This window comes from Giraffa tippelskirchi, chromosome 11 (genome assembly GCF_054371585.1).
Source record: "Giraffa tippelskirchi isolate mGirTip1 chromosome 11, T2T-mGirTip1v1.2.pri, whole genome shotgun sequence".
NCBI lineage: Eukaryota > Metazoa > Chordata > Mammalia > Artiodactyla > Giraffidae > Giraffa > Giraffa tippelskirchi.
The window spans coordinates 113,210,686-113,223,538 of NC_137285.1; the positions used below are offsets into that span (position 1 = coordinate 113,210,686).

A 12,853-nucleotide genomic window follows, 5' to 3' on the forward strand; every position below is an offset into this window, starting at 1 on the left:
TTCATGTCATCTAATATTTATTGAGTGTCCACCATGTGCCAGGAACAGTGCTAGTGAAAGAAATACACTAGTGAACAAAATAGATATGGTCATCCCTACAATTTGGGTGGGACAGAGCAATATTAAACAAATAATCTTACAAATACGTAAGCTGTAATAACCACTGTGAAGGAAAAGTACAGTGCTATGCATGCTATGGAAGTATTTGAATAAACAAATCAAGAAAAGCATTGCATATTTTATATGGTAATATTCATTCACCAAAAAGGTGTACTCTATAGGAAAAGAGAGAATATTGTGGGCTCTCTGAGGACAGATTAAGAATCCCGTAAGACAATCTAACTCCCCTGTTCATACTCCTATGATACAGCCTGAGATCCTATCTCATGAATGACTCATTCTGAACTTATAGGCAACTAAAAACCCTAAGATACTTTTGTTGTTTGTTTAATGTGCTGCCATAAATCCAAATCACTCTTCTCATACAGCTACGATAGGTTATTTGGTTCTAAGTAGGTAACTTGCTATGTTCCTCCATTAGCTTTTCATCTTGCTAGATTTGGTCTCTCAGTTTGACCTGCCCAAATCCTGTCATGTTGAATTCTGATATGGGAATATATGTTTCTCTTCACATCAGTGGGTATGGCTACTCTGATGTAATGTTCAAATTCAGGTTGTTGAAGAGAGTGGTGAGTGAAAATTTAGGTGAGGCCGAGAGGCAGAAATCACCTTTGAAATATACATCAAAAACATTAAAGTGTCCATATCCTTTGCACTTTTGGGAATCTCTTCTAGTAAACCAATATCAAATAAGGAAAAAAAGTTTTATTCATGAAAATAATTTTTTTTCATTATTTATAGCAGTGAATAGTGACTGAAAAATTCTAATCTTATAAGGGTCACAATTAAGCTTAGGTGAGTGTAACAAGAGGACATTTTCCTATAAACTGAGAGAATTCCTAAAAACAGTCTCGCAATAGCATTTTATTTTCAGAAAAGTATGTTGAATACTCACTGAGCTCCTTACGTGCCTCAGAACTCATCAGGCACTAATAAATATTTATTGTTACTAAAGAGATGATGAAAACATTTTACAAACAGGTGATTAAGAATATGAAATAATTAGTTATCAGAAGATACTTGTTTGTAAGGTGTTGATAAAGAATTTTAGGCAAACATTCCTGTTTAAAATGAGGCTTTCTTCCTAGACTGGCAGGCTATTCCATAAACTAGTTGATGCATACAGGACTTTAAACTAAAGCAATTGCATTACAAACTAGCAGCTTGAATTTTAGTACAAATATGGCACTTAAAATTCTGTCTAATTGAAGTGCCCACTCTGTGAAGGGCTCAGGATGAGGTGCTGGGGGTACAGGAGCAAACAAGACAGGCAAAAGTCTCTGCCTAACGGGGCTTACAGCTTAGTGGAAGGGGGGGCAGATGATACTCAAGTCAACAAGTAAAATAGATGGTACATCAGGCTGCAAGAAAGGCAATGGAAAACAAGTAAGTAGTGGAGAGGGACGGGGGATTTAGCCAGGGATAGAAGGGGGAGTGAAGTTTCAAAGAGAGTGATGGGGCGCCCCCCCTGGGAAAAGGACGTCTGAGCAGAGAGACCTGAAGGAGGAGGGAGAAAATGCTGGGCAGTTGGCTGGGCCATGAACATTCCAGGAAGCAACTTGCTTTGAGCAATACAATTTTAAAGGACTGGGGTTTGACTTCTATACAGGCAGTCCAGCCGCCGCATTCCTTGTCACTTTCAATTAACCGTGAGTACACCCAGCTAGCTCATCAAAGAGGCTCCCACATCTCTCCCTTCTGGCAGCCAGGGACAGATACCCTCGGCGGTGCCAAAACTGCCACGCTGGACCAGCCGTGGCTGGAAGCCGAGGAGCAGACCCGCCCCCTTCTCCTTGGCCTCCAGGGTGGAGGTGTGGGCGCTGTAACCCTTAGCCTTCCTCTCCCAACAGCCCCATTCTCTCCCTGCTAAGTCTAAAGGGGCATTAATAGTAGTGGTGAAAGTGGGCATCCTTGCCTTGTTCCTGACTTTAGGGGAAATGCTTTCAATTTTTCACCATTGAGGATAATGTTTGCTGTGGGTTTGTCATATACAGCTTTTATTATGTTGAGGTATGGTTCTTCTATTCCTGCTTTCTGGAGGGTTTTTATCATAAATGGATGTTGAATTTTTTCAAATGTTTGCTTTAAAGTTTCTTTTGTACCTAGTGAATCTGTGTGAGTAAGGGCTCTCATTGAGAAGCAAAATCACCACCTCTTAGAGTCACTTTTAGAACTGAGAATGTAATTTCCATCAGATTTAAAGGGTATTAGGATTTCATCACTGATATTAAGTCCTTAAAGCTGTCATATTTGGAGTGAGGGTGTTAACAAAGAAGTACTTCTAAATATTTGTTAAATGCTGTGTGTGTGTGTGTGTGTGTGTGTGTGTGTGTGTGTGTATATATATAAAATTATATCAGCATTTGTAGTTTCTGATCATCTACTCATGTTCCCACTGATGACTTGCTGACTTCCTGTCACACCTGTTGATATAAAGTACAGTAACAAGGAGGATGCTACAAGCTCCATTAGGGCAGGATGATGTCTGTTTTTCTCACTGCTGTATCTCCAGGGCCTATCTTAGAGCCTGGCACATAGGAGACACTCAATAAATGCTGATGAATAAATGAATGACTTTAAAGATGACAGCTTTAATACAGAGAGAAAATATTTTTATGCTAGAGTGGAAGGGGGCAAGTACAGAAACCACAACGTCTGAGGCAGGAGAGGCAAGATGGGACATGAGCTATCATTTCTCCTTCTCTAACCTCCAAGATACTGGGCACCCAAGTGAATATGCATTTAATGCACAAGGGCAGGGAAGGGGTGGGGAGATGAGTGTGAGAAAACCTCCAAAACAGGATCCCTTTCCCACCCCCTTAAGATGTTAGATTACTTTGGTCACTTTACTTAGTCCCTTGGAGACTTGGTTTCATCATCTAGAAAATGGGTACAACAATCCTGACTTCACAGGGTTGCTATGAGAGCTAAGTAGGATAATTGAGTATAAAGCTCTTGACATAGAACTTACTGCCATTAAAAAGTTGTTATGACTTGCATTTACAAAGGTTTGAATCCCAGCTTTATTGCTTAGAGCTGAATGGTCTTAAGAAAGTTACTGAAATCCCTCTGTCGCCACAATTTCCTCATCTGTGAAAAACAGGATAATAATGCTTATCTTGTGGTGTAACTCTGAGGATTAAATCAGTTGAAAAATGTAAACCACTTAGAACAGTATCTGGCACGCAAGCATTATTATTGCGTGTGAGGCATTTTTCCTATATGTTTCCAACTTTGATCTTGTTAGGGCTCAAACAACAGATTTGGTGATGTGATGATGGAGTTCTTGCTGGACAGGTTGGATCCATGTCTCATTTCAACACTAGTTCTCAAACTTGAGTTCGCACTGGATTCACCCTGAAGGCTTGCTGAAACACAAGCTGCGGGGGCCCCACCCTCAGAGCTTCTAATTCAGAAAGTCTGAGTGGGGCTTGAGATTTTTTTATTTCTAACAAGTTCCCAGATGATGCTGATGCTGCTGGTCCAAAGACCACACTCTGAGAACCACTGTGATATAAAGAAAGGATATCAGAAGCTCTAAGAGAGGAAGGAAAGATAGATACATCGAGAGATAGGAGTTCTGAAACAATCCCCAATCGGAATGAGTTATGGGCACTAGTAGAAAGAATAATTTGTTCATTTATTCATTCAACAGACATTTACTTACTGCCCAATGTGAGCAGGGCCCTGTATTCACCAACTGGTTTCCAGGACCAAGATTAAGCCAAGCAGAAACAACAGTGAGTTGGAGAAGACTGTCAATTTGCTGAATTAAAACAGTATCAAAGAAAGAAACCATGTCCCCACTGGCCTAACTTAGGCATTATTTTGTGTGTGTAAGCTAGAATGTACACAAAATTTACCATTTTGACCATTTTTAAGTATACAGTTCATGGCATTAAGTACATTCATATGTTATACTAGCATCAACACCATCTATCTCCAGAACTTTTTTCATCTTCCCTAATTGAAACTCCACACATGTCCATCAATAATTCCCTATTTCCCTTTCTCTCACATCTCCCAGCAACCACCATTCAACTTTCTGTTTCTATAAACTTGATGATAAAGCTCATATAAGTGACATCAGACAGTATCTGTCATTTTGTGCCTACTTATTTCATTTAGCATACTGTCTTCAAGGGTCATCCATATTATAGCATACATCAGAATGTCCCTTTTTAAAGGTGAATAATATTTCACTGTATGTATATACCACATTTTGTTTATCCATTCATCCATCAATGGATATTTAGATTGTTTCTGCCTTTTGGCTGCCATGAATATTGCTGCTATGAACATTAGTGTACACGTATCTGTTCAAGTCCCTGCTTTCAACTCTTTTGGGGGATATATTTCTAAGCATCATTTTAAAGCAGATAAATTTTGTTTGAATAAATATTAAGATCACATTTCCCATCTCCCACCTCCCCCTTCCTTTCCCCTTCTTAGAACTTGATCCCTCCTGACACTAATGTACCTAGATCTCTCAGCTGCCCCAATCTGATAAATCATTCACACCTCCAAGAACAAGGCGGATACATCTTAGTGGTCTTATGGGTTGAATGCATGCATGAATCTTCCTTTCTCTATAATGACAACCTTGCTGATGCACTGTCCAAACACACCTATGCCAGGAGCACGTTCAGGACTATAAGACATTTAGTCACTGGAATCAGACATGTGATAGAGAAGCCTGACCTTACTACTTACTAGCCCTTTAGGCAAGGGATTTAATTTCTCAAGCTTCAATTTCCTGATCTATGAAATAGGTGTAATAGTTTGGATCTACTTGGTTGCTGTGAGTATTAAACTAAGATAAGGTAAACTAAGATAAACTGAGATAAGGTAAAGCAATTAACCAAGTGCCTGGCATATGGTAAGTACCCAACAAATACAGGCTGTATCTGAGTAATTCCTTCAGATACATGCCAAGATCCACAGAAGGACATTACAATGAGCATGGAATTAATGGTCCCACTAGGCCACATGCCTAGATTCCTAAACACCGGATGCTGTTTTTTTTAAATCACAGGATTCAAAATTACAGCCTGCCCACAAGGGGTTAAAGATATCTTTGGACAAGGAAGATATTTTGGGTGCTCCATGGAACCCACAAATTGTACCAGAATCCCCAGCAGCCAGCTACGGGTGTAAGTATTCTTCCTCAGTTTTTTTTTTTTCCCTCTGCGTTTGCAAATGCCAGATAAAAATGGATTCCAGAACAATGGAAATTTGAGATGAGAAATGGTTACAGCAGATTTGGCCAGGCCTCCTCCTAGGATGGCCCCAGTCCTTCTGGGATGTGTTCTGACAACTCGTTGGCCTCTTTCTAAGCCTCTGAAAAGGGGGTGATGTTCCCGCCACTTCCCTTGGAAGAATGTTGCACGGTCAAATATGACTCACTGTCAGGGCCCTTGCCTTTGAGATTCCCTTTCTTCTCCTGACCCACTTTCGTCTTGCTGCGCCCTTTTGTACAAAGTCAAATGAGGCCTCCCCTGGAGGAGGCTGCTCTGCGAGGACTGACATTTAAAGACCGTTACCACCTCTTCAACTCGGCCCTGTTCATTTAGCCAAGCAAAGCATGTTTAATTCTTTTAATCTTCCCTCATAAATCAATCTCTTCGTTCCCTTAATAGTCCTTCTCCTGTGCTTTGAACTCCCTCCAGTCTGGTCATCCTAAGCTCTTGTTCCGTTTACACTTGAGAATTGCCAGTCAATCGAGAAGCGGCTGCACAGAAAAAACAGCCGGAGCCTCGCCAGGGTTCTGGAAGTTCTCAGCACACTGGACTGTCTGCTGCCCAAGGCCCCATGAGGCCCAGAAGAGCCCTGCCTGGAGGCCAAGCCCCACGGCCTTAAGGGAGACTTGAGGCGTCAGCTGCGCACCCCGTTATGGGTCTTTCCATGGCCCTGGCCCACCTGGCCAATGGTCAAGGGAATTGCACAAGAAGCCCGCTCAGATACCTGTCCCTCTCCTTTCCATCGGCCTCCACGGTACACCCCCCTTGAACCTGGCATCTCCCTACTAGAGCGACAGAGGACCCTGGGTAAACCCAGAAGGGTTCTTACCTGGAAGGTCCCGGCATGGTCTTCCTCCTTATCACCCTCTCTGTTCTCTTTGAGGGCGATTAACGTGAATCCTCTGAAGTAGGAGGGAGGGGCAGCTGAAAGCGTCACTGTGGAGATAAGAAGAAAGCAGATGGTAAGCACAAGAATCAGCTGTCTTCCATTTGTCAAATGGATAAATGTGAGTACTCATCAGCATCCCAGACCTGTGGGCTGCAGGGGCAGGTGACGGTGGTAAAGGCTCATTTTGTAGAGTGATGAACTTTCACCCTCACCACCCAGCCCCCTCTCACATTTCAGAACCTGCTAAAACACCTGAACTGTGATCTCACTGGGAATTGTTGAATCAACCAAGCCTGAGATGAATGTTCTTAGTAACCACAATTTGATAAAAATAGTACATGGTCAGCAACTCGTCTTGACAGTTATCTAATGTTATATACTTCCATAGACTGGCCCAAGAGAGACTCGTGTGCTTGCAGCATAAACTCCTATCAGTTCAGTTCAGTCACTCAGTCATGTCTCACTCTTTGAGACCCCATGGACTGCAGCACACCAGGCCTCCCTGTTCATCACTAACTCCCCGAGTTTACTCAAACATGTCCACCGAGTCGGTGATGCCATCCAACTATCTCATCCTCTGTCATCCTCTTCTCTTCCTGCCTTCAATCTTCCCCAGTATCACGGTCTTTTCAAATGAGTCAGCTCTTCGCATCAGGTGACCAAAGTATTGAAGTTTCAGCTTCAGCATCAGTCCTTCCAATGAATATTCAGGACTGATTTCCTTTAGGATTGACTGGTTGGATCTCCTTGCTGTCCAAGGGACTCTCAAGAGTCTTCTCCAACACCACAGTTCAAAAGCATCAATTCTTCAGCGCTCAGCTTTCTTTATAGTCCAACTCTCACATCCATACATGACTACTGGAAAAACCATAGCTTTGACTATGTGGACCTTTGTTGACAAAGTAATGTCTCTGCTTTTTAATATCTATCTAGGTTGGTCATAACTTTTCTTCCAAGGAGCAAGCGTCTTTTAATTGCATGGCTGCAGTCACCATCTGCAGTGATTTTGGAGCCCAAAGAAATGAAGTCTGTCACTGTTTCCACTGTTTCCCCATCTATTTGCCATGAGGTGATGGGACCAGATGCCATGATCTTAGCTTTCTGAATGTTGAGCTTTAAGCCAACATATTTACTCTCCTCTTTCACTTTCATCAAGAGGCTCTTTAGTTCTTCTTCACTTTCTGCCATAAGAGTGGTGTCATTTACATATCTGAGGTTATTGATATTTCTCCCGGCAATCTTGATTCCAGCTTGTGCTTCTTCCAGCCCAGCATTTCTCATGATTTATTCTGCATATAAGTTAAATAAGCAGGGTGGCAATATACAGCTTTGACATACTCCTTTTCCTATTTGGAACCAGTCTGTTGTTCCATGTCCAGTTCTAACTGTTGCTTCCTGATCTGCGTACAGATTTTTCAAAAGGCAGGTCAGGTGCTCTGGTATTCCCTTCTCTTTCAGAATTTTCCACAGTTTATTGTGATCCACACAGTCAAAGGCTTTGGCATAGTCAATGAAGCAGAAATAGATGTTTTTCTGGAACTCTCTTGCTTTTTCGACGATCCGTCAGATGTTGGCAATTTGATCTCTGGTTCCTCTGCCTTTTCTAAATCCAGCTTGAACATCTGGAAGTTCACAGTTCACATATTGTTGAAGCCTGGTTTGGAGAATTTAGAGCATTACTTTACTAGCATGTGAGATGAGTGAAATTGTGTGGTAGTTTGAACATTCTTTGGCATTGCCTTTCTTTGGGATTGGAATGAAAACTGAGGATGTGGCAAAACCCTCCTATTTCTTGTGGGCACTAAGCTGGAACACACTCCCAGCCTCCTTTGCAGTGTGGTCTGCTTGTGTCCCAGTCCTGCTGGTGGAAAACATGGACAGACAGGATGAATGCCACTTCCTGCCTGGCCCCTCCATAATTTCTACATGATTCTCCATCCTTCCTCTCCCATCTCTGCCTGCTGCATGCAGGGGAATCCAGCAGAGGACCCTAATGCCCCAGGAGAAGGATTGGAGCCACAAGATGGAAGGAACCTAGGTTTCTGAATAACCACAAAGATTGGCTACTAGTGTCTATAAAAGGTTAGATAGAAAGTAAGGAAGAAAGGATGAGAAGAAAAAAAAATAATGAAGTAGAGAAGAGCAAAAAGTGTGGGGTGCTAAGCAATGGCACCCAGAAACTGATGACTTTGATGTCAAGAGAAAGAACTGAGATCTCTGAGGGATAGACAGATAGCCCCACAGAGGTCTGAGGTTATCTAGGCTGGGGTGCTGCTGCTGCTAAGTCGCGTCAGTCATGTCCGACTTTGTGCGACCCCATAGACGGCAGCCCACCAGGCTCCCCCATCCCTGGGAATCTCCAGGCAAGAGTACTGGAGTGGGTTGCCATTTCCTTCTCCAGGGCATGAAAGTGAAAAGTGAAAGTGGAGGGGCCTTCAAAGCCAACCTACACACTTCTAGAGGAAGGGGAGCAGAGAGTAAGAGGCAGACAGTAAAGGGGCTGTGCCCAGATCACCTCAAATTCCTTTGTACCATGGTACAAAGGCCCTGGTACGTGGCCCTGGTACTGATGAGCCTTTGCTTCCAGAGGCTGGCACCTGTGGTTCATTTCTGAAGGACCAGCCTCAGGTCACTGGAGTCTCTCTGCCCAACATGAAAGGCCCAGCTCCCTTGCATCAGGTGACGATTCTGAGGATCTGACACCTCTAAATGGTCCTGCAGGATCAGAGCTCACCCGGTGTCATGGCCTGGTGAGGTTTCTTCCTCCTCTGTCCCAGGCCCCCAAGCCCTTACTGGCTCCCCCTGGGAGTACTTCTTTTAAGAGTCACTTGCACCCCAATCCTCCCATGAGGGTTTGTTCTGGGTTAAACTGTGTCCTCCCAAAATGTATGTTAAAATCCTAACCCCAGGTTCCTGGAAATGTGACCTTTTTTGGAAATAGGGTCTTTGCAGATGTAGTTAGTTAAGATGAGATCATAACACTCGATTAAGGTGACCCTAAGTCCAAGTGCATTGGTCCAAGTCCCCATGGCCAATGTCCTTAGATAAAGAGACGCAGAGACACACAGGGAAGAATGACAAGTGATGACGAAGCAGAGATGGGAGGGAGGCACCCGCAAGCCAGCGAATGGCAAGGACCGCCACCGGAGGCTTGGAGAGGCGAGGAAGAAACTCCTTGGAGCCTCCAAAAGGAAACAACTCTGACAACATCTTGAGTTCAGACTTTTCGCCCTGAGAACTGTGAACAAATATATTTCTGTTGTTTTAAGCCACTGGTTTATGGTACTATACACAGGAAACCTAAGAAATGAATCATATCTGCTTCTGAGGAACCCAACCTAAGCTAGACCCTCAGTCTCTGCTGCACAGTCAGTGACTTCGGGCTACAGCTCAAACTCCATAGACTGATGGGCCACAGACTCTGCCCCTCCGGGAAGCTTCACCAACCATATTTCCATTCCCTGCTACACCACATTTCAGTCCTGGGACCCTCTCACTGACAGTTTCTTGAAAAGCCATATCATTTCATCCTACAGTATTATTTTTTTCCACTTGGCTATTCATACACCTGGAATGTTCCACCTCCTCCATTCCTGGCAAACGTTTTTAGAAATCAGCTAAATTTTCATCTTTTCTGTAATGTTTCCTTTGACTGCCCCATCAAGACCTGGGTGCTCTTTTTCCTTGGACCTTGTTAAAATTCCAGACATGGAACAACAGACTGGTTTCAAACTGGGAAAGGAGTACGTCAAGGCTGTATATTGTCACCCTGCTTATTTAACTTATATGCAGAGTACATCATGTGAAATGCAGGGCTGGATGAAGCACAAGCTGGAAACAAGGTTGCCAGGAGAAATATCAATCACTTCAGATATGTAAATGACACCACTCTTATGGCAGAAAGTGAAGAGGAACTGAAGAGTCTCTTGATGAAAGTGTAAGAGGAAAGTGAAAAAGCTGGCTTAAAACTCAACATTCAAAAAATGAACATCATGGCATCTGGTCCCATCACTTCATAGCAAATAGACGGGAAAACAATGGAAACAGTGACAGACTTTATTTTCTTGGCCTCCAAAATCACAGCAGATGGTGACTGCAGCCATGAAATTAAAAGACATTTGCTCCTTGGAAGAAAAGCTATGACCAACCTAGACAGGATATTAAAAAGCAGAGACATTACTTTGTTCACAAAGGTCCATGGTTTTTCCAGTTGTCACATATGGATGTGAGAGTTGGACCATAAAGAAAGTTGAGTGCTGAAGAACTGATGCTTTTGAACTGTGGTGTTGGAGAAGACTCTTGAGAGTCCCTTGGACTGCAAAGAGATCCAACCAGTCAATCCTAAAGGAAATCAGTCCTGAGTATTCATTGGAAGGACTGATGCTGAAGCTGAAACTCTAATACTTTGGTCGCCTGATGCGAAGAACTGACTCATTTGAAAAGACCCTGACGCTGGGGAAGATTGAAGGCAGGAGGAGAAGGGGATGACAGAGGATGAGATGATTGGATGGCATCACTGACTCAATGGACATGAGTTTGAGCAAGCTCTGGGAGTTGGTGATGGACAGGGAACCCTGGTGTGCTAGTCCATAGGGTCGCAAAGAGTCGGACACAACTGAGCTACTGAACTGACTGATACAATGGGCCTAATAACAGTATTTACCTCAACATATCAATGTGAAGCATAAATAATGCATGAAAGTCCTTAAAACCATTGTTGGCAGATAACAGATACAATAAATATCAGCTCTTACTATTATCAGTGATGAGATGATCATGTTAAATATTTTGTGTGCAAGTATTTGTTTACCTATTTGTAAGTCCTTCAAAGGTAAGAATCACATCTTAGCCCAGCACAGTGAATAGAAGAGTTGGTATGTAATTACATTTACTGAATCATATTCATGGACTAGTAGAATCAGTGTTGTAAAGATGTCAATTCTTCTCAAATTGATTTATAAATTTAGTGCAACTTACATTAAAATCACAGCATGATTTTGTGATATTGACAAGTCAATTCTAAAATTTACATGTGCAGAGGGCCAAAAATATATAAGGCAACCTGGAGAAAGAAAGGCAAAGTGGGATGACTTATACTACCAGTTATTGAGACAATGCAGCTATAGAAATTAAGCCTGTGTACTATAGCAGGGAAAGAAAAATAGGCCAATTGAATAGTTTGAGGTCCAGATAAAGTTCCACAAATACATATAAACTTGATTTGTGGTTAAGGGTGTACTGCAGAGTAGTGGGGGAAAGAAGATATTTTCAGTGACAATTAGGAAACAGTCAGACATGTGGGAGCAACTTAAACAATAGGATAATGGTACATAAAAAGGTGAATCTTGGTCTTTACCTCACATCATACACGAAATTTCACATGGATTGTAGAGCGAAATGTGAAAAGGAAACAATAAGGTTTTAGAAAGTAGCATAATGATCGTGGCATGAGAAAGTTTTTTATAATAGAACATTTAAAACACTGATGATAAAGCAGATGTGTAAATGGAATGATAACAATGTCTTTTGATAAAATTTTGATAAAATGTAAGCTATGGTGTGAAAGGAGGTATTGGCAATACGTATAACCAGAAACTTTTATCCAAAATATATAAAGAACTCTCAAAGATCAATAAGAAAAAGACAGCCCAAAGTAAAAAAATAGGCAAATCACTTGAACTAGTACTTCACAAAAAGTGTTAGTCACTCAGTTGTGTCCAACTCTTTGTGACTGCATAGACTGTAGCCCACCAGACTCCTCTTGGAATTCTCCAGACAAGAATACTGGAATGGGCTGCCATTTCCTTCTCCAGAAAGTTCACAAAAGAAGGTGCCAAATGGCTAGTAAACATACGAAAGGCACTCAACCTCATTTGTCAGTGAGGAAATACAAATTAAATCCACAGTAAAATACCACCACATGTCCACCAGACTGACTAACCTTAAAAGGATTAACATTATTAAATGTCCTTAACTGGAACTCTCACACTCAGTTGATGAGCTGAAAATGAGCCATCTTCCCTGGAAAACTCTTCAGCAGTATTTACTGAATCTGAGCTTGTACATTCCCTATGACCCAGTACTGCCACTCCTAAATCAACAGAAACGCAGACATATGAGCGCCAAATGACACCTACCAGATATTCATGGTAGCATCATTTGTAGTAGCACCTTTCATTCAAAAATAAATAAATTACTACTACCTACAACAGCAGGGATTATCTCACAAACAATCTTAAGTGAAAGTAGACAGACACAAAAGAATACAAAAAGTACGATGACATTTATATGAAGTCCAAAACCAGGAAAAGTAATCATCTATGATCCTAGAGGTCAGGTCAGTGCTTTCAACTGTGGAAAGGGGGAGGCAGTGCTGATCTGGGGAGGGGACACAAGAAGTGTTTCTGAAGTGCAGGTCCTTCTATTTCTTGATCTGGGTGCCAGTTGCATGAGTGTATTCAACAAGTGATACTTCACCAAGATGCAGATTTGTGAACTTTTCTGTATTAAAATTTTATTTTGATAAGAATATTATTAAACAATGTTTCTGAATGATAAGTATGATTCTTTTTGTATATCTGTGCAGAGCACTTAAAGGGCTACC

The 12,853-nt window shown here is 42.1% G+C and overlaps 1 protein-coding gene across 4 annotated transcripts in view; it reads right to left on the minus strand.

Annotated features, from left to right (window-relative positions):
* The window catches only part of SPON1 (spondin 1), a 460,458-nt gene that overhangs the window by 274,852 nt on the left and 172,753 nt on the right, over window positions 1-12,853 (minus strand). For all 4 annotated transcript variants that reach the window (XM_081545084.1, XM_081545085.1, XM_081545082.1 and 1 more), the window contains one exon: window positions 6,190-6,296. Coding sequence is in view for 2 of the 4 variants with exons in the window: in XM_081545082.1 (XP_081401208.1) it covers window positions 6,190-6,296 (107 nt within the window). In the remaining 2 variants the exon portion in view is untranslated. The remainder of the gene's footprint in view (window positions 1-6,189; window positions 6,297-12,853) is intronic.